Source organism: Spinacia oleracea, chromosome 3 (assembly GCF_020520425.1).
Source record: "Spinacia oleracea cultivar Varoflay chromosome 3, BTI_SOV_V1, whole genome shotgun sequence".
Taxonomy (NCBI): domain Eukaryota; kingdom Viridiplantae; phylum Streptophyta; class Magnoliopsida; order Caryophyllales; family Amaranthaceae; genus Spinacia; species Spinacia oleracea.
This window is the reverse complement of record NC_079489.1, coordinates 16,489,100-16,516,960: the sequence shown is the minus strand read 5'-3', so window position 1 is coordinate 16,516,960 and position 27,861 is coordinate 16,489,100. Positions and strand designations below refer to the sequence as shown.

Here is a 27,861-nt window from a genome sequence, read left to right as displayed (position 1 = left end):
TTGATGAAGGATTGAAGGAGTATGGTCGTCACTTTACTGTTCTAAATAGCCCCTTCTTGCTTTTAAAAGGGTTATATATATATATATATATATATATATATATATATATATATATATATATATATATATATATATATATATATATATATATATATATATATATATATATATTAATTTAACATTTTCTTTTGACATACAAATAATTTAGAGCTGATCATCATGGGCCTGGCCCGCTGGGCCGACCCGAAATTTGCGGGTTTTGGGCAGAATATTCCGACCCGTTTTCGGGCTCGGCCCGACCCGAACTTTTTAAAAAAATTACGAACTTTGGACAACGTAAAACAACAATTTTAATTATAAATTTGGCCTAGACCGAAAATGACCCGAAATACCCGCTAATTTTGACTCAAAATAGCGGATTTTGGACACAAAAATTTGACCCAAAACTTGGCCCGGCCCGTCCTTTGATCAGGTCTAAAATAATTTAACTTCACAGGAAAAAAAATGCTCTTATAACAAAAAAAAACTTACACACAAAAAAAGGAGACGTTTTGTACTTGTATGCGTTGTGCATTCTCGATGTCAATTCCATAGATTTACTTCCTTAAATACAGTCCTTCGCAATCTTCAAAGCATGCTTTCCATTCAGAAGCTCACAAATCACTATTAAAAACGAATTTCCAATGTTGGGTGAAGTTTAATTTTCATATTCTATGTTCAAGGTAAGAATCAAAGCTAAATTCCCCTACTTTGCAATGTTTTGGATGATGAATTCTTTATTGCACACAATGTGTTTGATAAAATGCCAAAGAGTGTTCAATTAATTACTTTAGTAAATATTTGAATGTTTAGAATCTTAATCATCTGCTGTTTAACAAATATCAATTTCTAACTCATTGTTTGGTTTGATCAAACTTAGGGTTTAGTTGTAGATCATTGAAAAACTTGAGAGGATTTCATAGCTTCAATCTACAATTCTTGGATATGTGCTTCAGGGATTTGACTCAAAGAAATGATGGGTTTGTTTCCCTTCGCTCTGTACTTGAAGCATTAGACTTTTAGTTTTTTTTTTTTTTTTGTTATCATTGAGCTATGATGAACAGAGAGGAATCCAATCCATTTCTTTTTGATGGAATTCCGACCGCAATTGTTTGCGATATTTTGTCAAGACTCCCAACGAAGACATCCATAAACTGTAAGCTTGTCTGCAAAGAGTGGTGTCGTATTATTGTGAGTCCTGAATTTGCTGAGTTGCGCCGTGCCTGTGATTCGTATTTCAGTTTATTGTTCTTTGGTAAATTCTGTAGCTCAGGGGCAAATTTTGTACTGCTTGACCTGGATAAGAACTCATATGTCAATGAGAACTGTAATCTTAGTGTCAGTGTTGATGCTATGATTAGATTCAAGTGTGAATTCACTTATCCCAAATGGAAGTTGCATTTGGTTAATGAATGCAATGGGCTAATTTGTTTGAAGACTCTAGAAATATGGGGTCCTTATATCATATGTAACCCACTGACTGGCCAATTTGTGATCGTTAAGCAAAGTCCTAAACCATTTCATTTTCTTCTGGGTTATGGGTTAGGGTGTTGTCCTGTCACACATCAGTTCAAGGTACTCAGAATCCTCATGACTAAGTTTAAGTATGTGGCTGAGATACAAACACTTGGTACCGATGAATGGAGGACCATTGATGATGCGCAAACATGTAACGGAAAAATTGGAGCTTTTTTGCATGGGTCACTTCATTGGTACACTCCTGAAGACCATAGCATATGGTCATTTCAATTAGGGAATGAGAAATTTGTGCGTGTTCCAGTACCCGAACATACAAAGGGCAGCCGTGCAACAGAGGTAACGGTTTTTGATTCTCACCTCTGTTTCAGCTGCATCTCTAATGACAGTTGTCAAAGGGATATTTGGCTTATGAAGGAGTATGGAATGAAAGAATCTTGGGTGAAACAATTTGTCATGAAGAAGGGGGAATATGGATTGTTGTATGTGCCTCTGCTGCGGTTTGGTAGTGGGAAGATATTGGTTTCATTTAGAGGCAGATGTAACCTTTTAGTGTATGATCTTCAATCTGAAACTTATAAACAAGTTAAAGTACATGGAGTTCCTTCTTTCGAATTGGTGGCATGTGATATGAAACTTTCTGCGTTATATTCATGTATCCAATGCAGTACTGAAAACTGAAAAGGTTCAATAGAATGGTCATCGAAATGAAATTCGGGTTATGAAGGAATACAACATAAAAGCTACTTGGCAAACGAAGTTTATCATTGAGATGAATAATCCTTATATGCCTTTGCTGTGAGCCGGTACTGGGGAATTGTTAGTTCTTTATGCTCATAAGTCTTCTTTTAAAATATCTGATATTGAATCGAGAAGATGTAGAAGATTCTGGATGAAGATGTAGAAGTTCCTGGGATTTCTGATTTCAATGTGGTGGTGAGTAATACAAAAATTCTCAAGCACCCATTGGAAGCGTGGAAAAACTGTTGTGAGCTGTATCAGGTAGTTTTCCCTTGTTAATTTTCCTGTAATTGTTGTTATGATACGGAGTATATTTTGTCGCAATTACCAACAAAGCAACTAAGGTATGCTTATACTGTAAGCTTGTTTACAAATATTGGTATTAGATTGTTGTCAGTCATGAGTTGGCTATTTTCCATCTTCATTGTTACTATTTCACCATATTGCTTCATGCTGATCTTTTGAACCTTAGGTTAATATTATGGTTAGGTTTCAATACCAATTTGATTACACCTATTTGTGTGGTCAACCAATGCAATAAATTAATCTCTGTAAAGTCCTAGAGGCTAGAGCCTGCAGTGGAGTCCTTACATTACAGTATGAAGTATGTAATCTTCTAGTCAGTCTTCAACAGGTAACTCTATTGAGCAACTTTGTGAGCCATCTTGTTCCTTTATGGTTTATGGGTCTGGTTTCTGTTCTGTTTTGTACCAAAATCTTCTAGACTTGAGAGCTGTAAGTCCGTGCCTTAGATAAAGACACTCGGCAGCAAGCAATCCATTAGTATTTTGAGCCAAGGCGGAGTGCAAGGGCCTTTCTGCTTTGCTCGCTTCATAGATACTCTTTTAACTTGTACGAAGTAAGTAAAAACATATTTGGTTATTCCATTTAGGAAATGAACAGTTTGGCTTGTCCCTTTCTCTGCTGATATCATGAACTGAGAGCCACCCCTACAAAGAAGTGGGTGCTTTTTTTTAATATTTTATTATTCTCGCCTTTGTTGCAGTTCTATGTCTGAAAACAAAGATCACTTTGAAATTTGGCTTATGATGAAACGCGATCTTAATGATTAAAGAAATTTATCTTCTGAACCGAATTAATGTGCCGTGTTTGCCTACTTTTGAAACACTGGTTTCTTTTATCTGCTATGATTCAGAGTGTGTGATATTGATTCTGAAATATCTAAAAGAGTACAGGTTCTTGGGGGTTTCTTATTTCATTCTGATGCCATTGTATGTCAACTTTTCCCATCAGAAGTGAAGCTCAGGGAACTGTTGTTGAATTCTAATGCATAAAAGTTCTTTCCATCTACATTAACATTATTCAGCAATCATCCTGAAACATCCCTTTACTTGTACTCGTTACTCGATCCTTCATCAGTTTCTAACAGGTTAATAAAGTTACTGTACTGAGATGCACAAACTAGCATACATACATATATCACAGTTGCAGATGGACTTTACATGTTATACGATGGACACCGAGAATCATCCTGAACTTCACAAGTTGCAGATGGATATATAATCGTGCAATAACGTTTTGTAATCTTGGAAGTTTACAGGATTGGAGCTCCCAGAACTCAGAGCAACCTCCTGTGGTAAGGAAATCCAGACTCCAGAGCGACTAGTTATGTTATGACTATTTTTATTGGGTCGTAATGTAATAGAGTTATATGTAACTGGGTGTACCTACTACTAATTCGGGTAAAAAAAAAAAGTTTATGATGAATGGTTATCTAAGGTAGTAAGACTTGAACTTTACATGTTATACGGAGTACATCACACGGACGAAATTTCGAATCATTTAATCGATGAAGTAAACATGTTTCAGGTACTTTTGGATTCCCATAAGGCCATAATGATGAAAATATTCCGTTGCGAGTAAGAATCTAAAGTATGCGAATATAGCAAAAGTCGGGTTGTAACTTAAACAAATGGAGTAACTGTCTTTATGAAATACTCAGCACAGTTTTAAGAAAACTATCTTAATTTTTGTTGTATCAACTATCTTTCAGAAATTCCAACTCACTGTTAAAGATGGTTGTGGGCCGGCCCGACCTGACACGAAAAAGCCCGGTCACAAAAAAAATACGGGCCGACACGAGCACGAAATCGTGGGTCGTGGGCCAACTTTTTGGGAAAAAACACGACAAGACACGGCACGATTCGACCCAATACACGCTATATTTAATAAAATTAGACTTAGGCACGACAGCCCGATCCGACACGAAAGCTAGTGGGCCTGGGCCCTGAACTTTGCAGCCGAGTGGACATAGCTTGGGCCCAGCCCGTTAAGCCCACGACCCAACCCGCTCCGCTCCGACACACGGCCATCTTTACTCACCACCCACCCAAATAAAAAGAAAAAGAAAAAAGAATGAAAAGTTAGCAAGCTCCAAATTTAAAATACCGAAAAGATCAGTCTACTCTCCGGAGAAATATCATTCTTTTAATCTGCTAGTTGCAATGGTAAGCTGCGAATTCATCCTATTCTGCAATTTTCTTGTTGATTAATTCTGTACTACCCATAATTGAATTTGTTGATGCACACAATGCGTTTGATAAAATGTCCAATGAGCTTGAGAATGTTTTTTTTAGTACTCAGACTCTTTCATTACTTTGAACTTTTCTAAATCATTGACATTTCTAATCTGTTTTATTTAACAGGTTCAAAGTTGTAATTTAATTGTATAGCATTGTAAACTTGGAAGGATTTCCGATCTCGGCATAGCTTGATGGATTCAAACGATTGCAGGTTCACTGAATAACCCTTTGTTTGTTTTCTTATTCTCTTTACTTCAATTATTATTTCAAAATTTTGTATTCATAGAGAAATAGGCTGTTGAATTCGTTGGAGTTTTAACTGTCGCGCTATGATAAATGAAGAGGAATTGAATTTGAGTCGATCCCCTTTCGAGGGAATCCCATCTTCGATCATTTGTGATATTTTTTCAAGACTCCCAACTAAGTCGTGTTTGAACTGTAAGCTTGTTTGCAAAGATTGGTATCAGATCATCATCAGTCTTGAGTTTACTGATTGTCGCGCTAATCATTGCTCGTATTTCTCTATTTTGCTTTATGGTAAGTTGAATAACAAGAGGAAAAACTTTCTGTTAGTTGATCTAGACAAGTCCTCCAAAATTGATGAGGTGGGCAATCTTAGTGTTGGTGTTAATTCTTTGATTAAGTTCAAATCCAAATTGCATACTCCACATGATGAATTGTATGTGGTTAATGAATGCAATGGACTAATCTGTTTGAAATCTTGGGAGCAGTGGAGTCCTTATATTATATGTAATCTTTTAACTAGCCAACAGGTGATTGTTGAGCAACTTCGTGAACCGTCTTGTTCTGTTGAGGTTTATGGGTTGGGTCAATGCCCTGTATCACACAAATTCAAAGTTCTGAGAATTCTCAAAACTATGGAGGGTTATAAGTGTATAGCCGAAATACAGACACTCGGCACAAATGAATGGAGAACTGTTGGTGATGCTCCATTATTTCAGCTGAGGAAGAGTGGTGTTTTTCTTCAAGGCTCACTTCATAGGTACTCTTATAGGGATAACTGTTTATGGTCATTCCATTTTGGAAATGAACAGTTTTCGCCTGTTACATTACCAGATGAAATGAACTAATGAAGAGAGAGCGTTACACTGAAGTCAGTGTTTATGATTCCTGCCTTTGTTTCAGTTCTATGTCTGAAAACTGTGGTCAATTTGAAATTTGGATTATGAAGGAATACGGGGTGAAAGATTCTTGGGTGAAGCAATTTGTGTTTGAGGTTGATTCTCATCGTATGCCTCTATTACAAATGGGTTCTGGGGATATATTGGTTTCTTATAGAAATGGCATCCGTCTTGGAGCATGTGATATTGAATCTGGATTGTGTAAAAGAGTGCAAGTTCCTGGGGTTTCCTCTTACAAAGTGGTGGCATGCGAAGCCAAATTTTCTAAATTCTGAAGAAGAATGTGTCAAAGGACCAACTCAACCAAAAGCTATGGTTGAAGTCCCAAGATTAGTTTTATCACGCCCCCTCACATGAAAGCCCTTTAGGCTTGAAGTGTGGACCCAGCATAGGCCTCCTCATACCCAGAGCGAAATATTCCACTTTGAAAGGAGGGGTGGATGAGATTTAAACCCGTGACCTTTGCGTCATACTGGCTTTGATACCATGTCAAAGGACCAACTCAACCAAAAGCTTAAGCTGATGGTTGAAGTCCCAAGACTAGTTTTATAGTCTATCAGAATGGAATTTTCCAAGTTCTGAAATTGGTTTAAATCATTGGAAGAATGGAACTGAAGCTGAAGGACAATTAATGATCAGTTGTACTACATTCAACTTCACGGACCAAGAAATGCAGTCCACCTGCATCATTTCCCTTTCTAAGTTCTTGTACATTATACTCTGATCAAAAGTTATTGACCATTGATTAGTAATTGAATTGAGCTTGTCGTAGAGAAGAGCATACATGTCATCCATCATCACGAAGCCTACTCTTGATCTGTGCTCAACTGCTCACTGATCAGTTTTTTGACTGGAAGATCAGTTTAATTAGTTTGGGGATGCTGTACAGATCATACATGTATCCTTGAGCTTTGGCATCCTCAACCAGCAAACACATCTGCAATAATGCATACATGGTACTCATAACTTTGAGCCTGCTGTGAAGAGCGTATATCCTTGACTGGAAACTGTAAAGCATCATCAACAAGCTAATATTGCACAGAGATCTATCAGGAAGCCCGTCAATACCAGAATGAAGTTGCAAATGAAATAAGGAACACATAATTTATCAGTTCATCTCACTATAGTCTGATTGTTTTGTGGTCTAGTGCTAGTAATTTACTACCTAACCACATTGGTTTTCTTTTCGAATTCTCCCTTTCCATTTGCTGTTTTATGCTTGATTCAAGCTTTTATGTGTAGTCATGATTGAGTCAAAACTTGAAATAACAAATAGATTTAACTTCAATTATCTACTCCCTCCGTTTCTTTTTGTTTGTTACGTATTCTTTTTAGGGTGTTTAACAATATTTGTTACGTGGGATAATATTTCCTTTTATAAACTTATTATACTATCATTTTTTGTGCCAACTTTTAATTTTAATTGGTCCAATTTTTTCAACTCATTAAATATCTTTGCAATTTCCCAAGTATGTTAAGTTAGCAATCTTTGTGCTTTTCCATTATTGGTTCATTTTGATAAATAAAACAATCTTATTGTTTGTTATAATTATTAGTGGATTAAGATTTTACTTGGGTTTATTTTTTTAATAAAAAAGAAAAAGAATCTTTATTATACGTTAATAAACGTGCAAAAGTCCAAACTTAACAAACAAAAAGAAACGGAGGGAGTAGTATTAATACAAAGTGGAAATCTTAATGCTGATAATTGAAATGTTTAAACTTTATGCAAAAAATCAGTTATGGATTAGTGATTAGTTCACTGTATCAATATACTGGAGTACATTTTTCCTTTTTGAAACTTGAGTGAACAATTAACAATAAGTCACAATTAGGATGAAGCAATTAAAGCAAGTGAAATGGCAATTTGTGTGAAACTTATCACAAGGGCCTTTAAGATGAACATAAAAAGAAAAGTGAAAAATTAAATTAAATAAAAATTTGGGACTCCACTCCATTATACAAAAATATTCTTACCTTTACTTTCTTCCATTTCAAACTTGTTCAATTGAACTACCGTATCTAATCTAAAGTTTAGTTTTGCCCCAACATTGTCTAAACTCAAAATATGGTTTATACACTCGGGTACACAATGCTCACTGTGCACCCTGTTTTACAAAGAACATATAGTTCAAATATGAAAAACATATTGATCATACCCAAAGAACATATAGTCAATGAACATATAGTTCAAATGCATAGAACATATAGTTTAAATATTTCACTAGTACATGTACATTGAAATCGTTCTCAATGTTTATTAGATTTTCAATAAATATTCAACATGGTGCACAATGAGCACTGTACACCCAGGTGTATAATCCAAATTGCGGTCTGAACTCATAATATAACTAAACTTTGACCTTGTTTTTACACTAATATACCGAGTATTCCTTACGTACAAAAATTAGAGTGAGATATTAAGGCTCCGTTTGGTTGGGTGTAAAACATTTTCAGTGTAAAATGAATTTCATGGAAAACAAGTTACAACGGAAAACACAATTTCAAAATTAGTTTTCCGTTGTTTGGTTCCATGTAAGAAAAATGAAGTAAAAAGAGGAAAATGAAAGGGAAAGTAAGCAAGTAGTGAGAAGAGTATACAAGAGAGGTAAGGCAAAAAGAAGGAAAACAGTTTTCCCTTCATTTTGAAGGGAAAATGGTTTTCCATCATTGGGAGAACAATTTTACTCCTAGGAAAAGTGGTTTTACACTCCTTTGCAAACCAAACAACGTAAAATTGAAAATAGAGGAAAATCGTTTTTCAAGAAAATGTTTTACGCCCTACCAAACGGAGCCCAAAACTCCGATAAAGTTTGACCTTTGATTTACATTAATGAGAAAGTTGATCCAAATGGTTGTTGGAATGTGTAAAAATATCTGATTCGGATCAGAATTGGATTAAACTTTGGGACTTTTTTTTTTTTTTTTTTTCTATTTAGGATATTCGAAATATTTCAAAATTTAAAAAAAAACGGAAAAATTTCCGATGATCCGATTTAAAATATTGGATATTCTATCCGATTTCGATTTTATGGTTTGGGGTATTTAGATTGGACATTTGAAATTTTTAATTGTAAAATGTGAATAGTTTTTTGTTTTTTTTAAATTCCAGTCGGATTCGGATTTTTGGCTATTAGATATAAAATTCCGGATCGGATTCGGATCACATTTTTCCGATCGAAACATTTCGGAACACCCGAGAGGCCTAGATCGTATGAACATTTCGGAACACTCTAGTACTCCTATCAAATTTCTGAAATAAAGGGAAAACAACTAATCCTTATGACACCCCCTCTCTCCCTCCTTTCTCTCTCTTTTTAGGGTTTACAAAAATTAGGATTTTATAGGGCGGAAATAGCCGATTTTTTTCGGAAATTTGGTTTTTTTCGCCCCTTCTCTAGTTGTGTTTTTGCGTTATATCTCAATAAAACTACATAGTTTCAGTGTGGTAAGTACCCCTATGGTGGGTTTGATTGTTTCGGTGTAGTAAGTACCCCTATGGTGGGTTTGTTTTTAGTTTGTGTGTATAGTTAGTTCAGGTTGTTTCTTTGGTAAAGATTTATGCGGGATCAAACAGGATGTCAATCTTTCGACTACAATCAGACGAATCAGACGGAAATCATATTTGTCACGGCTACAACAGATCTATAGACCCTTCGTCAATGAAGGCTGTAAATCACAGCGATATAAAAGAGGGTATACAGAATGTTTGATATACTACGATCGTAGCTATGGTGAAAGAAAGTTTTTATTTGATTCGATTGTTATGTATTTGTTAGATTTAAGTCTTTATGTAGATGTCGTATGACTGTTTATCAATGAATTAATTTGTTTATAAAAAAACTAATCTTTATGACACTATCACAAATTCACAAATCACACTACTGTTAGAACTTGGATCCAGTTTAAACAGTTCACTAATCCGTACTTCCCACAAAAACACCAAACAGGTCAGTATTGTCTTCCACATGTCAAAATCTTAATGGCTTTCACACTTGCTTATTTTTTCTTTTCTTCTTTTTTCCCTACTGGCTACTGCACGGTTGCACCTATTCTCACGTGACCTGTCACGTGTTCTTCCTGGCCAAACATCCTCCTTTCTCTCTCCACTTCATTCATTCATCCAACGTCCCACCCTTCAAAACCCAACAGTTTTTGAATTCACAAAAATCCCTTAAAAATTAATTTGATTGAATTCGTTGACTCACGCACTTTACCATCTCCTTTTCGGAAGAATAAGTAAGTAATTCATTTTTTCCGCAAAATTTCTGGGATTTTATTTTAATTTTAGGGTTAATTTCTCAATTATCTTTCTTTGATTTCTTTTAATCTATTGCTCAAAGTACGAAACATTCAATCTTTTGGGGTAATTTTGGTCCATGTTCTATTTAATTATTGTGGGATTTGTACATTTCTTTGTTTGATCAATTATCTTCTGTAAGTTCTGTTGTGAGAAGTTAATGGGTTTGAAGCTGTGTTGATTATGAGTGGAATTAATATTTTTAATTTGTGAGAATTATATTTGTACATAAACAAGAAGTTGTTTGTGTATGAAAATTATGTGGACTGGTGGAGCTAATAATCTGTCTTCATTATTGGGAGATGGTCTAGTATTTGTGTTGGGAGGAGTTGCAGGTGTGGATTGTGATTGAGGGCTTGTTTCTTATTGTGTACTATGTTGGAGATGCTAGAATAATCATGATGGAGTACTTTTACTACAGAAATTATAATTTGATTCTAAAAACTTTGGTGCTATTTGTACTAATCATGACCGAGTACTCTTTCCATCTGGAAATAATTGTCAGTTATATGAATTTTGATATCTTGAATTTTTTTCATATGCCCCTCTAAGGGCGTGTTCGGCGGTAGCGTTTGAGGTAGCGGGTAGCGTTTTGACCTAGTCAAGATGCTACTTGTAAAATTTGTAAGTGTTTGGTAAAGTAGCGATTTAGGTAGCGGTTAGCGGTTGAGGTAGCGGTTGGGTAGCTTTTGTCAAACGTTAAAATTAGTAGCGTTTAAGGTAGCGGGTAGCGTTTGACAAATTTATAATAAAGTTTTAAATAATATTCTTGCTTTTATTTTTATTTTTATAATATCAACCGTTACTTTTACCGAACACTCATATTATACCGCTACTTTGACAGCTAACCGTTACCCGCTACTATTCACCGCTACTCGCTACTTTAACCGCTACCCGCTACTCAACCGCTAACCGCTACCCGCTACCGCTAATTTTGCCGAACAGGGCCTAAACCTATAGTGGTTTATTGTTAGACAAGACTTTTTAGGATGTTACTGAAATTGAGTGATTGGAAATGTAAAAGGGTTCAACCACTGTAAAGGATCAGTTAGTGAAATCATGATTTATCCTTGATTTTATTAAGGATTAGGACAATGTGAAAATTATATCTGAATGGAGGGAGTACACATTATAGAAAACCCCCAACCTCTTACTATATTTGTTTGGTTTCTACGGAGAATTTGATTTGAAGACTTACTACTCGTGCGTTACATAAATGCCGCTCCTGCAGTTATGGGATTATGTGTCATCTTCATTTTTTATGTATTAATTTAGAGATCTGATTGTGATGCAGTGGATTATGAGGTTGATGGTGATGTTGATGGTGAAGTGGTGGGAAGTTCTGCAGATACAGAGGGGAGGGTCGGCGATGAAAATGATATGGGAGGAAGTTCTGTTGAGGGGGGACAAAGCCAGGATGATAAAATGAATGAAGAATTATCTGAAAAGGAAGTTGTCCCAGTTGAGGAACCATTAAATGAGCCTTTTGTAGGGCAAGAGTTTGAGTCAGAAGCAGCTGCACATGCATTTTACAACACGTATGCTACACAGTTGGGGTTCGTAATACGAGTTAGCAAGTTATCTCGGTCAAGGCGTGATGGTTCTGCTATTGGTAGAGCCTTGGTCTGTAATAAAGAGGGTTACAGACTGCCTGACAAACGTGAGAAAGTCGTGAGGCAAAGGGCTGAAACTAGGGTTGGATGTAGGGCAATGATTTTGGTAAGGAAAATGAATTCTGGTATATGGGTAATTACAAAGTGTGTAAAAGAACACACACATCCTTTAACGCCGGGAAAGGGCCGAAAAGATCTTATCTTTGAGCAGTATCCGGTAAGTTCTCTGCTTCTGACCTCATCTTTTAAATTTGTAGTATTTAAATTGGCTTACTCTGGTAGTTATCATCTATAAACACACTGAGTGAATGTTATTCATGTAACAAAGTAACAAACTATACAATGGGGCAATCTGGAATGGGTATATGTTGCCTATCATAATCTGTAAGTAGCAATAGTAGAATTATCTGTTCGAACCTTTTGGCAGTGATTAATATGATCATGAAAATAGTTATTTTTTCCTCTACAAATATTTATCTGTTTTTTTTAGGAAGGATGCTTTTGAGTTTAGGGTCATCATGAGAGACCATCTCTTCTCCTTCACAACTATGTAATTTATAGGTTAAGTATTTGACATTTCCAATAAGGGTTTTAGTTGTTAAGGTTATAGAATGATGAATCCGATGGTCTCCGTAAGAGTTTCTTTTACCTGTTAACTTTTTCAAATTAATGGATCTTATCTAAGTCTTCTCTGTTGATCCATGGATCAACGATGGAGGATGTAATTCGACTGATTCAGAATATGGCTCTCTGCTCTTCTTAGTAGTCCTGTTTTAGGTACAGTGCCAGGATGAATTGCCGTTATATTTCTTACAATTAGAACACGTGAACACCATAACCACCACCTTATATGGAGCATTCCTTTGTGGAGTTTCAGATGCTTTGGCCTCACCCCAACTATTCTACTACTTATTTTGTTGTGTTGTAATAAATTATTTGGGCTGGCACCTTTTAAAAGGGTTTTAAATGTTAGAGACTTAAACCAAGTTCTTTGTATTATGTTATGATGACAATGAATTGGTTTTTAGCTCAGTTTTGAGTGAAGCTTTTTTCTTTGGGTGGGTGTGGGGGTGGAGGGTGTTTGTTGCCTGATCACCTTCACCTTGGGCTGGTTGTTATCAAGATGGCTTTATTTTTATTTTTTTATTTCTATTTCTTCCGACACTTAGAAAAGTTTAGAAATTGAGCTAGTTATAATGGTGATGTTGGTAATCTAGCTGGATGGAGTAGTTGTTCTGCTCTTATTTGGTAGAATTGCTTGCAGCATGGTGAAAAACATTTAGCATCTGAGATTGGATTCTTGTTTTGAGAAACTTATAAGATGATTTTCATGCTGGAAAATAATTGGTGTCGGAGGGCAATTGTTTTTTCATTTTTTATGGGTGTAGATAGAGCCACAAAGAGAAAATGATGGAGACGGGATTCGATCGTAGGTCGTGGATACCCCTCATGACTTTAACCAGCTAAACTAGTTGACATCCACGTGTTGGAGGGTAATTGAATCAGCTTGGTATGGAGATTTACTATGATGTATCCCATTTTATTACCACTTTCCTATTCTCTGGGTCATTTAAGTTGGAGTATTTATTGTTAGAAAGCTCACTGTCAAATCAGCAGATAGATGGAGCTTCTAATTGTACTTTGGTGCATGATGACAGTTTGGAGAATTGTTTGGGCCCAATAAATTCCTCCCAGGCTGGAGGGTTGGGATAGTGGAGATTTTAAAAGAAGCCAAGCTGGGCTTAAGATGACTTGGATGGTGGGAGTTAAAAAAGACATGAAGAAAATGGGTTTGCAAGAGCATGTAGGTCAAGATAGATGCTAATGAAGAAGAGGATCTTTGTAGATGACAATAGGAGACAGATTCTTTGTTCATTCAGCAGATACCATGCTTTTGTGATTAAGTGTGTCTGATTATCTTCCCATCTACCATTGTCCGTAGGTTTCTACTTGCAAACCTGGAGCTGAGGGTGCCAAATGACAAATGGGCTGTTGCTTTCGGTGAATTTCCTAAGTTTGCTTACTAAGTTTCAAAATCGATGGTATTATACATAGGATGTAGAACTTTATTTATTGTGCGAAAAAGAAAACTTAAGATGCACAGAGGTGTCAACTCTTTTGTATGGATTTCAGCTTATTTACCTGTTATAGGCCCTCTGGCTTATTACTTGGGATATCAGAATTGTGGCAGGCTGAAGCTATAAAGTTGGTTTCTAGTAAAGGAGACGAACAAGGTGTTTGCTCGACTTCTCTCATTTTTTTGAATTGTCAGTTAGGAAACATAATTTTTGGAAGTCTTTTATAGTGTGGTTGTAGCATCTCTGTGTTTTCTTCTCTTTCCGTCCTTATTTGGTTTTTACGACTTTTTATCTAGTAAATAGACATCAGACATGTTCGACTGAAGTTGTATTGGCTATTCTTGATTTGGATTTAAATGTTACTCCGTACTATTTCTTGTGGTGGCCTCCGTAATACTTGCTTGTTACGTGACCTTAAACCTTCGTGACATTCTCCATCATCATTTCTTCTTTTTCATATTTCAGGGGGCAGGGGGGATATATTTTTTTTTTTGTTTATTATTTTGTATGAAGCAACTGACCATCACTACCGCTGCCATTAGTGTTTATCCATCTTAGCTGGGATCTCCGGGAGCTTGGACTGTTCAAGGGTAAAAACTGAAAAGTATGAAAGTTTACACGATTAATAATACGGAGACGGCGCTGAGATGCTAGCTGTTTCCAAATTGTCTCTTTCATAAAGCTCCGTTTGCTTGGGTGTAAAACATTCTCAGTGTAAAATGATTTTCATGGAAAACAATTTACAATGGAAAACACAATTCCACAATTAGTTTTTCGTTGTTTGGTTCCATTTAAGAATAATGATGAAATGAGAGGGGAAGTAAGCAGGTAGTGAGAGGAGTGTACAAGAGAGATAAGGAAAAGAAAAGAAAACAGTTTTCCCTTCATTTTTAAGGGAAAATGGTTTTCCATCATTGGGAGAGCAACTTTACCATCCTTTGCAAACCAAACAATGTAAAATTCAAAATATAGGAAAACTGTTTTCCATAAGAGTATGACTAGCACCCGCCTTTGAGACTGAGATGAGTGCCAAAGACTTATAATTAGCTGGTTCTGTGTACCGACCAAGAAAAAGAAGTCTTTCCAGGAAACCATGGATTGATATGTTTTATTTCCAGGATACGTCCACATATGGCCTTGGGAGGTAGGATTCCAGCCGTCAGACCTCTAGCGTCCATAACTCCATAAACTTCAACAAGAAAACATTTTAGCTACTCTTATGAACCAATGAAATACCTATGGTTTGATCACAGAAGAAATTGTTAATCGCTGTTTACAGAAAGACGAATCGGTTCGATAATCAATACCCTTTTCTGTTTCCAGTTTGGACAATTGAAATCTTTCCGATCTAGCATTATATCCATACTCAGTTCTTTTCTTTCTATAGAGGATCTTTCTCATATTTCCTTTCCTCTGATTGAAGGAGGGTATTCCTTGGGATGGGATTCCGAAACCATATGTCCTTGATGTCAGGAGGTGGTTACTCTCCTCCCTGTAAGAAAACCTCTTGTCTTCCGGATTGGGTTTAGATTTATCTTCCACATTTCGGGGTTTTTTCACTACTTTCTGATCAGCTTTATTGACCATCTTAGCCTTCTTTATTAAAAAAGCACCCAAATATCTCGTCTTTGTGTCTCTTGACTCTCTTCAACTGAGATGGTGACCTCAACAGCCATGTGATTTTTTTTTCAAGTAAGAAAAATATACTGATGCCAAAAAACGGTTACAACCTAAGTTCTAAGGAAGTGTAGGCAGACCTTCTAGGAAGGACGGACCCCCCACAACTCTCAAAGTACAAACAAAGCTAGGCCTCAACAAGGCCTAGAACAACCCCCTCCTTACAAAGAATTAAACAAACTTTGATCTATGCTACTAAATACTAACAGTTTTTTTATTTACATGTATGACTCTATTTTTTACAATGCTTTGAATCTTATTTACAACTAAGCCTATACATTCAACACTACTACACTACCATTGCAAAGAGAGTTATTCCTATTTTGCCGGATTTTGTAAATCCCGGCAGGAAGAGCAACATTAATCTGGCAATAAAGATGGAGGTAGAAAATTTAATAAAGCTCAGTTTTTCTGGTTTTTAGACTTTTTGGCTGGTTTTTTCTTGGGAATGCTAAGGGCTTTGAGTTGGAGGAAAGAGTGGAATGGAATGGTTTGGTTAGAATACTTCTACTGGTTTGGTCTGTTCCTCTACACAGATGATATTGAGTTTGGGCTTAAAATTAGTGATTACTTGTCAAAAATTTACCCATCCCAAAACTTAACTGAGAATTCTCAACCAAAGGTAACTGGAAAAATGTAACTTGAAATGTCAAAAGCTCTCTATTAGTTAATTAAGTAATGGGATTTGGAACCGAATTTTGAGTTTGACTAACTCAAATTGGAGTCGACCTTTTTGAAAAAGCATAAAAAGACACCCACTTCAAGAACCTAACCTTATTGATTATTGAGAATAAACTAACATTAAATTTTGAAAAGTGTCAAAATAATAGTGTAAAACTGGAATGGAACCCAAAAAATTTGACTCACCAACTCATAACAGACCCAATTGATTTGTTTGACATGTTTTAGTCCGGGTGGTTCTTGTCAAGACTTAAACTTTGTTTGGGTAGTAAGATATAGGGAAGGAAGGGGAGGAAAAGAGGAGGAAAGGTAGGGGGAAGGTGAGCTCTATTTTCCTTCCAAATCTCTGCAATTCATTAGAGGAGAGAAAGTAGACCCTCTCTCTCCCCTTCCTTCTGAGAACCCGTTATACAAACAAAGGACTTGTTCGCTTCCCTTTCCTTCCTCTCCATTTCCTTTTACCAAACATAATGTTAATAGTTTCTTGGAGTTAATCTCGTTTAGACCTTAAATTTGTTTCCAATTTTTTTAACTATCAGGCATTTCTTTAGAACATATTAGTTCTAAGGCATTCACTTTTCACTCATTCATGAGGTTTAATGTACTTGACTGCTTGGTAATTGGTACTCCTGGTACTTTTTGCACTTATGTCCTCACATATGGATTTGTTGGACTTCTTTCTGCCTTTACTTTATTTACCCTCAGTTAATACTACTTTTTAATTTTGATTTCAACGAAAAATTAGGAACCTGCAGATGACAGGCTTATAGGGGACAAAAAAAATAAATGGAACATCCTATCCATTTTGTTCTGCTAAGTTGGAATGAAATCTTTGGAGAGTTCTAAAACTGAGGGTTTCTCAAGGCATCGCTTGGTAGGAATAAATTCAATGAAATTTGGGAATTGTTGTCCTTTGTTTTTCATTTTGTTCAAAGTTTCAAAAGGTTCCCCTGTTGGGCCCTTGCTTGCTACATCTTCTCTAGCAGACAGTTGTTTTTCTGTTTTGATAACCTTTTTGTTGGGTTTAGTATTATATGTATATACGTTCTCTATGAGGCCTCATGAGAGTATCTTTGTTATTGGATAAAACATTGATCTTCGCATATACTATTTGCGTCTTTGACAAGCCGATCCTTTTTCTTTGCTTGCCTTTGTTCGGTGCTAATTGAGTTGAAACATCATAAAAAGGATCTTATAGTTCAATTCTGATTCATGTTTGGTTCTCCGATATCTAGTAATGTCTTAATGATTTAGGCCCTGTTTTGGCAATTGGCTGTTGGCTGTTGGCTGTCGGCTGTTTTACTTGGCTGGTTTGACTGGCTGTTCAAGTTGGCTGTTTTTGTTGGCTGTTTGACTATGGATTGGTTACAAATATGTTTGGTAAAATCAGTTGTTGGCGGTTGGCTGTAGCTATGTAAAATGACATTTAAGGACATTTAATGTCTTTTATTCATTTTTCAATACATACTTTGTATTATGTACGGAGTAAAACGTAATTACGAATAAATAAAATACAAATTAAAAATAAATTACTTTATGCAACAGTATTAATAAATTATTATTTCAATTACTAATTACGGAGTAATAATTAATAACTAATAATTAATAATCAATGATTGATAATTATAATTAATAATTAATAATAATTAAATTAATATTAATTATTAATTAATCATTAATTAATTATTAATTATTAATTAATAATTAATTATTTATTAATTATTCACTTTTAGTTATTAGTCATTAATTAATACTCCGTTATTATTAACTTTTAGTTATTAGTTATTAGTTATTAATTATAAATTATTAATAATTAATAATTAATAATTAATTTTTAATCATTAATCATTAATCATTAATCATTAATCATTAATCATTAATCATTAATCATTAATCATTAATTAATTAGTAAAAAACAAGGACAAAAAGGTAATTTAGATAGTGAAAAGCCAAAAGCCAACTCCAAAAAGCTAGTGTTACTAGCTTTTCATTTTTGGCTAAAAAGCCAGTTACCAAACATATTTTTTGGCTGTTTGACCAGATTAAAAAGCCAACAGCCAAAAGCCAACCAAAAAGCCAGCAAAAAGCCATTTGCCAAACAAGGTAAGGGTAGGATCACATAATCTCACTCTGAAAAGAAAGAAAAAGGTGATGAAACTTGGCATTGACTAACAGTTGTAGTGCTGTTTTGCAGAATGAGCATGATAAAATCCGGGAACTAACCCAGCAGTTAGCTATTGAGAAAAAACGAGCTGCCACATACAAAAGGCATCTCGAAATGGTGTTTGAGCACATCGAGGAACATAACCAGAGTCTTTCTAAGAAGATCAAAGATATCGTAGGCAGTGTTAGAGAGTTCGAGTCAAGAGAGAAAGATAACTGTAGATAGTATTTGGTGCTCTTTTACTTACACATTGTAGTGATATTCAATTTGAAATCTTGTGTGCAGAATAATTCTGTGAGATTAGGGTAATAGTTTTATTTCTTTACTGACCACAGTTTTTTTCATTACAGCAATGTTAATTCTAAGCTAACAATCATTTTTACAGCTCACTGGTAGCTTGGAACACATCTGAATCATCATTATTGGTGATTATTGTAAGATTGAGCTTCCCAGTGCTCCCTTGTTTGATATAGAAAAAATGCATTACTGTGTATATTTATCAGCCAGTTTCGCTTGTGTATAGCTTGAGATCGAATGGATTATCAGTAAAAATCAATTTGAAAGAACAAATACAGAGTACAACAGTGAATCAGTTTCGATCAGTAAAATTCAGCTTTAATCAGTAATGCATACAGAGTGGGTAGCATAATCTGTTTAAAAGGGGTATTTTAAGAAGGAAAACTTGGTTTTAGATTGTACGAAGTATTTAATTTCAATTACTTGTTCTAAGATGAGCAAAGGCCCTATTGACTAACATGTTGACAATCAACAAAATAAAAGAAAGTAATTTAGTTTCACTTTCTTTTGGCCATGCTGCACCTTTTGTTTTAATTTACTCATTATGATTTAAGTGGCCAACTGTTTCATACAATCACTTACAGCAAACACACAACCAATGATGCATTTTAAGTGACCAACTTTTTCATACAATCACTTAACCAATGATGCATTTCGGATTGGCTTAATCAAGGTTATCAAAATCGTGATTCTATTTTGAATCGGAAGGGACTGTTAGAACCGAATCGTAAAATCGAATCGTAGAATCATAAGATTCTACAAACAAATATAATCAAGATTTTATTCTCAAATTTCATTTAAAGTGCTTATATTATAGGAAAAAACTTAATAATTGAAATATATAGTTGTTTAATAGTTATGTAAGAAATAATTAACAATATTTTTCTATTAATTACTTTCTCTACGTGATTCAAATTTACGAGGTTTTCGTTAGTCGAGAAAAAAGTGTAGAATCGTGTAGAATCGTAAATCGAATCGTAAGACATATTTGAATCGTAAAATCGTAAGATTCTATGATTTAAATCGCGACTTTAATAACCATGGACTTAATGCTTAAAGCTTAAAATTGATAGCTTGTGTACGATAGGTTACTAGATCGAATCGCTCCTCCTCATTCATAATTTGTATTGCCTCATGAGTCATGACTTATTCTTACCAAATATAACATGACACGACCAAGGTATTTCTCGTTGATTACACTTCAAACATTTCAGCCTGACCCAATGCCATATTTATCCTGTCTTTTTCTATTTTTTAATTTTTAAAAAAAAAAAATCAACACACTCCTACTCTTCGTCCTTCACCTTCCTCTTTCTTTCTTTCTCTGTATCTCTTTTGTGCGTCGATCCCTCCTCAGAACAGTCAGAAGGCGAAAGTTTTGGATTTCTTATTACTGCAATTAAGTAAGTGATGATAGTCTTACTTAGAAATAATTAACTATGCTACTAATTACCCCGTTGATATGGTTAAGCTTGTTTAATTTTACCTTCTTTTTACATTAAATCATAAAAATTTCTGCAATGAAGCTTGAAATTCCCTGTTTTATGTCATACCCATTTTTAATTATGTGGGTTTTAATGCTAATCAGAATAGTTAACCAAATCATGTCAATTCTTAATGTTCTAATTTCTGGGTATCATGAATATATGCAATTTGTGGAATTTCTGTGTGTATTATGACTGAAAAGGGGGTGAAATATTTAGGTTTTTGAGTAATCTTGTTGATTATATTTAATTCAGCACCTTAGTCATTTTGTTAATCCAACAAAATACGAATACACTTTTTTGCCAGCCATTTTTTTAATCATGATCATATTATGATGTTTGAAGCTCTTGTATTGAAAATAGTTTATGGGTTTAGTAGTACTGTTGGAATAGTGGGTGCAATTCAAATCTAGCTGAGCAGGTTTATTCTATTTGGTTCTTATTTTTCTGATTACTGCATAGTGGATTCTGATGAAGAAACTGGTGTATTGGAGACTTCAGCTAAGGAATCATTGGATGTCGGTGGAGGAAATGGCATTGTAGAGCCGTACGAGGGTATGGTGTTTGATTCTGAAGAGGAAGGCAAAGAATTTTATGATGATTATGCTAGGAAAGTAGGGTTTGTCATGCGGGTGATGTCATGTCGTCGCTCCGAGGTTGATGGTAGGATATTAGCCCGTCGTTTTGGATGTAATAAAGAGGGTTACTGTTTAAGCATTCGTGGAAAACTTGGTCAGGTCAAGAAACCAAGGGCGAGTACCCGTGGGGGCTGTAAGGCAATGATTCTTGTAAAATTAGACAAGTCGAGGAAATGGGTTGTCACGAGATTTGTTAAAGATCACAATCATCAATTGGTGATTTCTTCAAGGGAAGCTCGGACAAAATTGGTGAGTTTTGTTTGCAAATGAGGTAACATCTTGTTTACTTCAGTGAAATTTGTTTACATCAAGAACCATTTGTTGTGACGTTGTGTAGTTGTCTTCTGGCTTGCTCATTTGTTTCTTATTGTTCTGTTGATGGCTGTTTCTGAAATTATATATACACTTGTGTCATTGTTGCACTTGGAGACTTGATCGTATTCATATTTGGCATGTACTTTACAAAATATATATTTTACACTACGTCTTCTTTTGCAGAAATGACAATTATTAATGTATGTTTTATCTTCCATGGTTAATTTAGTAAATATTTCTATGCAACCTTTATCTTCAAGTGGAGAAAACAAATATTCCGATAGATTTTTTGATCTTTTAAGTATTAAAGTTACAATTTTTATCTACCAAAACTTGCATGTGGGATGATGTATTAAGTTGTCACTCCTGAATGGAATTGTAAGGCTATAAGCCTCTAAGTATTGCTAATAACTCTAATTTTGTTGAACCACAAAAGGCTACTGCTTTCATACTTGAATTGTAGATAAAGTTCGGGCATATTTTTGCTATTGGAACAATGTGGAGAGGAAAGAACTTCAAATGTTTGATAGCGTCGTTATCTCTATCACCCTAACCCTTTGGTTATTGCACAAACCTACAGGGGAGAATCTCTATAAGTGAGATAGCATCAGTGCTTAAAATATATAGAGTGTCGGCTACTTATGAGGTCTAAGTTCTGCTGTCCTGATGGTTCTGGTCAATTGTAAACGAGAATTTACTGGCCAAATTGCAAGAGCTAGAGTTAATCATGTGTTTTGACTTTTGACATTAATTTGGGTTTCCCATTTTCTTTCCAGCCTACTAAATTCTGCGACATTGTAACAAATTTTGGATGGCGAGTATATATTCCTTGCCATATAAATTGTTTTGAAGTTTTCATGAAATGAACAGATGTATTATTGGTGAAAGCATCTTATGTGGTTCTCTTTACGTATCTATGATTTCCTTAGATCTTGATATAGAACAGCCAGTATGCAAATTGAATGCTTCCTGTTTAACTCTTGCACCATGAACTGTCTTCTTATCCACCTAGGGATTAAGTCCTTGAGCACCAAAATGAAGCCAAACTCATATACTAAATGAAGCTATTTTGTGTTAGGTCATAGGTGCATGTAATTTGTACTCGCCTACTTCATGTAAGATTGTGGGTGATGTACTCATGTAATGTCTTTGACCAGCAACTCAGCAAGGTCATCTGTAAAGACGCTACTTTGGTCTTCTGAGATCGTCTACTTTTTAATAAAGATTGATATGGATATCTTTAGCTCCTTGTATCTTCTAAAAAAGTGATAGATAAGCATTCATCCATAATGTTTTTGGTTGCTGTCATTTCTATATTCTTTTATAACTTTTGTTTACGCCCTTCTTTTACTAGCTGGATCGCCATATCGGCCCATTTGTTTGTTCTGCCATCCTTATGTTTGAAATGCCTGTTTATACGTGTAGTCAGACTTAGCAGCCTTGGAATCTCAGTCAAATGAGATCTTAAACTCATACCCTATTGTTCTAGATTGTATCATCTGATAGGTTATTACCTGGATAGCATGAACACTTCTACATTAAAGAAGTAAGGAGTATTTTTCAAACAATGCAATCATTTTCAAGAAAAGGCTCTGAGGTATGGGTGGATATAGATTACTGGAAGCCGTTGTAGGCATATATATATGACACATATCAGAGAAGACAAAACCTTATGGTCCAATTTATAAGCTAAAGAGTAACTTGAAAAAAAGAAAGAAAATTCCTAAAACAAATCTAAGTAATGTTTGGAAACTAATTAACAATAAAACCTACACTTACAATGCCTATTATAAGTTTATAAATTATAATTATTTAAAGAAGAATGAAGTGAAGAAATATGCCTGTGGATGCCACTCTCTATTGCCACATGACTTTGAATTTAAACTTGTACGGCAAGGTGGAACAAAGTTCTATTTGAGAAGCTTGGTAAAAATTAGACATGTTGTTTGCTCTCTGTAACTCTAACGCACACACCCACACCCACACATTGCTTTATTTATTTTTCTAAAATAAATTCGTTGTGGTGGGATTGCTGGTATTCCATAAATGTTAATTTCATTGGTAGTTTGTATTGGTCAATGCTATCATGCAATTGTGCTTGATGTTATTCTTATTAAAACTTTGATTTTTTAAGTGAACAAATGAAGTAGCTTGTGTTATTTCTGACGATGCTTGCAGGATGACAAAGATAAGAAGATTCAGGAGCTAACTACGGAGTTAAGGAATGAAAAACGTTTGTGCATCATGTATCAAGAACAATTGATTGCTTTTATGAAAGATGTTGAAGACCACAATACCCAGATAACGAAGAAAGTTCAAGCTGTTCTTATCAATATTAAAGAAGTTGAAAATCAAGAACCAAAGTCCTTGCAACTGGGATAGCAGTATTTGTCTTGAAGATGGTAAGCTATGCATTTATCATTCCATTTCATTTCTTGACTTGATTATTTCTTTATCTTTTCAGATGTGGCACCGGGATATTGAATACTTGAATACTCTATAGCTTTGTTCCTCCGACTTTCCAATTAACTCTAAGTACCCCATGTCAGATCTTCAACACATGGACATGAGTATGGACACTTGACACTTCATTTTGGACGAAATAACATGGATTTTATTCTATTCATTATTAATTTTCATTAATAAAATAGCCAAAGTGGGAAAGTGTCTGACAAGCAACTCCAATACCCAATTACATGTAACATAACTCTTTAGTCTCTTATGTAGAGTTCTGCTACAATATCTAAATCATCAACTCTTGTGGATATATTTCATTTGTGCTTTCAATGGTCTCTTGTTTGTAATTCTTCCATGATAGGAACCCAACTCTGTATTCTCTGTTGTGGAATTCTGCCACATCTTTATTAGTAACTCGTGTGGGTATCTGTTTTGTACTTTTGATGGGATCTCTTTTATATTTGATTCTACCATGTGTAGCAGTCCGGAATGGCTTGTCTAGTTCAAAAATAAAAAGCGTGATTCGCACGAAGAAATTTAGATTATCTTAAACATTTTTTAGTGAGCCATTTCAACATAAATAGCTGTTCTGATGTTTCTATGACCATGAAGTAAGATTATGGGTTATGGCTGCTTGGGGTGGTGTATTGTTGTTGGCTGTGAGTACTTCAAACTTGATGAACTTATTGAAGGTTTAACATTTATTTAGAAGCTTATTTGTAAATCATTAAGATTGACATGATATTAGAGATTTCTTGCGTTATTTCAGTTATTTTGTGCATGATAACAATATATCAACCTATTTCAACTTTTGTTCAGTGTGCATCAGAAATATACTTGCAGTTTTGATTACTGTTACGCATTTCAGTTATTTGTGTAATACTAACACTATATCAGCCATTGCGATTTATATTAAACGCTTTTGAAACTCAATATGCATCAGAAATATACTTGTAGTTATGAGCTCCAAATGTTTAGTACTTCTAGATTTGATAACAGAACAGGACTTGTGTGTTACTCAATATTTTGACAAAAGTGATTGAATGAATAACTTGTTTTGCGGTTTTGCCTATCTTGTTTTATGTAGAAAAAGAGATTAGATCCAGATCAATCTGCTGATTATCCGGATTCCCAATCTCGGTTATTAAGTGCCAAGATGTTACGTTGATGGAATTGGAGTGATGCTGCAAATTTATGAGTTGAAGGTATGAGATTTCAAGACAAGTTATATGAATTTGCAGATCTATTTGATCATATCATATGTGTATCCTGAGGGATACATCTCCTAGATTTACAGAGCGGATCTTTAGTTAGACTTCCATCATAAATGGTATGTAAGTGTAATGCCTCATATTATCTTCTACTCGGGTTGGGTCCCTGATAGGCCCGAGTTGTCCTACATTGATAGCATAATAAGAGGGAGGACCAGATGATGGTTGCACCTAAACGGACACAGATACGGACACGATACTGATATATTATAATATGGGAAATGATAAATCCAAGGAAGAATTTCACTTCTTCCAAGGAAATCAACTATAAAAAAATGTGGATTTCCTTGGAAGAAGTAAAACAACACAACAGTCCAAAATACAACTGTTATTTCTGATCTGATCTAAAAACACAGCTGGTTTTCCTCCATAAAATTCACCAATATATTTGGTTTCCCTCTATAATTACAGCAAGTATATAAATTCACCAATTATTTTGATTTCCCTCCAAAATATTGACTAAAATTTAAAACTTCCTAAAATTCTGAAAATTTTAAAACTGAAAATGCTGATATAAAAGCCTTCAATTGAATGCTGCCCCTCCTTCAATTTACTTCAACCTGGAAAAAAAAACCAAACACAAAAACAGGAGAGAGAAAAGGAAGACCAACATATAAACGGGATGGGGGGACGGGTAGGATTAGTGTAAAATAAACCTCTCAGAACAATTTCATCACAGAGGTTTTGGACGGATTAGCTCACCAACAACTTAGCCTCGATCAAAACAGAAAAGAGAAGCATAAGTTGCCTCTTCAATCTTCTGTTTTGGTTGCTTTAAGTTGGGCATGCATAATGTGTCCTTTTACGAAACAAAATCTGAGTGAAGAAGAGAAAAGACAAATTTCAGAGCATTTATTTACCCAACAGAAGCCAAATGGTAATACGCGTACGGGAGCCGTCAAAGAGTTAGCCATCAAGTATTGCTGCACCAGAAATACCATTCAAAGAGTTAGCCAAATATGCGTCATGTCCAACATGTGTGTCTAATACTTCAATATGTGTCCCCGTGTCCAATATCTTTTATTCTTTAAAAGTGGAAATCCAAGTTACTGTTGCTTATAAATAGTAACACAACATTAAGTTTCACAATTTTTTTTTTCCTACATGTGCTTCCCCTTCTTTTTTCTTCTCTCACCCTTCTCAGCTCTCCCTAGCCTCTAATTAATAGAGCTTGCATATTGGTGCTTGAATGCATCAACTTGATGATAAGTTGCATATTTCAAAATACAAATTGGAAAAATCAGAAGCTATTTAGTATGCCCCATCTTTACCGACTACCACAAAGAGGGTCGCTCGATCGGAGACGACGACGTTTGTAGCAGAGACTAAGATCTCACTGTGCTGAAATCCGACGTAAGCCCTCTAAGATTTAAGCTCCACCTCGTCGTTGTTGAGTATTGTGAGGGTTGATTTTGAAGCTGAAGGGTTGTTTAGAGGCTTTTGAGTATTGGGCGGAGGTTATCATATTTATATGTGATGAAGCGCTTACAAATAGCATATAGTCATGTGGTTTGCCTTAGTCATTCACTAAAGTAATGGACTATGTAGTACTTCCTCCGTTTCAGAAAGTTCTTTACGCTTTGGAAAATGTGTCCAAAGTATAAAAACTTTAACCGTAAATTCTCACCATTATATACATCAAAACGTTACATGTAAGATCTTGTTAGATTGGTCTCGGGATGTATTTTCAGAATATCAAATTTTTATAATTTTTTCACATACGAAATTGGATATATTAGTAGTTAAATATTGCATTGGAATCCGTGCAAATAGTAACTGTAAAGATCTTTTTAAAACGGAGGTAGTATGATACAAGAACAAGATCTTACATAATAATAGTAAGAATATTGATTGACTGCTACAATCTCTTGGATTAATTCTAGATTTTTCAAAAGTATCACTAAAGTCTAATATTATTTTCATTACATGTAGCAGTGACCATAAGAAGCAACAATGACATTCCTAAATAAAGCAACAATGACAATTGACTAATTGAGTATGTGTTGAGGTCCTCTTGTATTCTTACTGTGAAAACAAGAACGGTAGAGTGCTCTATTATTTTCCCCTATTATTTTGCATGTTTATAGTATTAGAAATGATGGAGTGGATTTCAAATCCTAAATCATCGATAATTCATCATATTTAATTTTATTCGTAATGTAGTTCAGAAGATATACCAGTTACAACAGATCCAATTGATTCATAACTTTTCGCAGCGTATAAGGGAGACAGATAAATAGGGGACTCACGTAGTCACATACTCATAGTACCTGAGACCAGAGAAAGAGAAAGCAATTAAACTAATTTATAGTAGTAAATGATGCCACATTACCGTGCCATAATTGGTTGCCCATTAGTCTCTCTTGTTGGCCAAAAAGAAGCTAACTAAAAGAAGTCACATTGCCCTGCATAGTGAGGGATTATTTTTCCTTTTCTTTGGTGATCGGTTGTGATTCTTGATTCAATTCATCAATTAGCTTTAACTTATTGTCGTTCAACCAAAGAAGCATATGTAGATGGTGAAGCAAATGAAACAATCCTGGAAACTCTAATGATGATAGAGTTTTCTACAAATGATAATGGATGCATAACCAAAAATGAAAATGCCTAAACACTAATGAGGAAAATAAAACATCAGACCATACTGCAAACTAAAACAATAACTAGGAAAAGATCCACAAGTGCATAGTTCGACAATTAAATAGTTCATATGCGATTTGCAAACTAAAATGGTAAAACAGTAATGAACTACAACGTTCTTTTGGTGCTAATTTCTTTTTTTGCAGAAAAGGACTGCCTATGGCTGTTCATGCTATCGATTTTCATGTAGATGGATCAAGAATGAATTACCCTTAACAAGCTATGTGTTCTAATAAGACACCTTTTGCGTTAGTAAATTACTTGCCCATATTATCTTTTGCCAAAACACAATTCTCAGTAGTACA

The 27,861-nt window shown here is 35.0% G+C and overlaps 3 protein-coding genes and 1 pseudogene across 8 annotated transcripts; all 4 read left to right on the top strand.

Moving 5' to 3' along the window:
* The first annotated feature begins 526 nt into the window (after nucleotides 1-526).
* Nucleotides 527-2,707, top strand: LOC110775676 (F-box protein At3g07870). The gene is made up of 2 exons (XM_021980289.2): nucleotides 527-722; nucleotides 920-2,707. Exon 2 carries the CDS (start codon nucleotides 1,093-1,095, stop codon nucleotides 2,194-2,196), a length of 1,104 nt encoding a protein of 367 aa, XP_021835981.2. The 5' UTR covers nucleotides 527-722; nucleotides 920-1,092; the 3' UTR covers nucleotides 2,197-2,707.
* Nucleotides 2,708-3,875: 1,168 nt separating this feature from the next.
* LOC110775669 (F-box protein At3g07870-like) lies at nucleotides 3,876-7,239 on the top strand (annotated as a pseudogene).
* Nucleotides 7,240-10,009: 2,770 nt separating this feature from the next.
* Nucleotides 10,010-18,960, top strand: LOC110775671 (protein FAR1-RELATED SEQUENCE 5). 4 transcript variants are annotated; one of them, XR_008930040.1, is made up of 4 exons: nucleotides 10,013-10,180; nucleotides 11,536-12,071; nucleotides 13,797-14,088; nucleotides 18,485-18,623. XR_008930040.1 is itself a non-coding variant. In XM_056839084.1 (3 exons), coding segments are annotated over exons 1-3 (630 nt in total). In that variant the 5' UTR covers nucleotides 10,010-10,179; the 3' UTR covers nucleotides 13,606-13,773. The 4 variants fall into 4 exon arrangements, 3 of the variants coding, with proteins under 3 accessions (XP_056695062.1, XP_021835975.2, XP_021835974.1); XM_056839084.1 differs by lacking the exons at nucleotides 13,797-14,088; nucleotides 18,485-18,623 and adding an exon at nucleotides 13,513-13,773 and having other exon boundaries at nucleotides 10,010-10,180; XM_021980283.2 differs by lacking the exons at nucleotides 13,797-14,088; nucleotides 18,485-18,623 and adding an exon at nucleotides 17,036-17,395 and having other exon boundaries at nucleotides 10,011-10,180.
* A 1,019-nt stretch (nucleotides 18,961-19,979) lies between these two features.
* On the top strand, nucleotides 19,980-24,000 carry LOC110775672 (protein FAR1-RELATED SEQUENCE 5). 3 transcript variants are annotated; one of them, XM_021980285.2, is made up of 4 exons: nucleotides 19,981-20,154; nucleotides 20,737-21,122; nucleotides 23,367-23,590; nucleotides 23,653-24,000. In XM_021980285.2, the coding sequence occupies exons 2-3, from the start codon at nucleotides 20,793-20,795 to the stop codon at nucleotides 23,568-23,570; spliced, it is 534 nt and encodes a 177-aa protein (XP_021835977.1). In that variant the 5' UTR covers nucleotides 19,981-20,154; nucleotides 20,737-20,792; the 3' UTR covers nucleotides 23,571-23,590; nucleotides 23,653-24,000. The 3 variants fall into 3 exon arrangements, with proteins under 3 accessions (XP_056695060.1, XP_021835977.1, XP_021835976.1); XM_021980284.2 differs by having other exon boundaries at nucleotides 19,982-20,154; nucleotides 20,698-21,122; XM_056839082.1 differs by having other exon boundaries at nucleotides 19,980-20,154; nucleotides 20,698-21,122; nucleotides 23,367-24,000.
* The last annotated feature ends 3,861 nt before the right edge of the window (nucleotides 24,001-27,861 follow it).

Excerpts from the sequence above, each read along its gene's own strand:
- LOC110775676 (XM_021980289.2), top strand. The coding sequence starts at position 1,093 with ATGATGAACAGAGAGGAATCCAATCCATTTCTTTTTGATGGAATTCCG.
- LOC110775671 (XM_021980282.2), top strand. Across the intron at positions 12,072-18,484 it reads TTATCTTTGAGCAGTATCCG|AATGAGCATGATAAAATCCG; the intron begins GTAAGTTCTCTG and ends GCTGTTTTGCAG.
- LOC110775672 (XM_056839082.1), top strand. Across the intron at positions 21,123-23,366 it reads GGGAAGCTCGGACAAAATTG|GATGACAAAGATAAGAAGAT; the intron begins GTGAGTTTTGTT and ends CGATGCTTGCAG.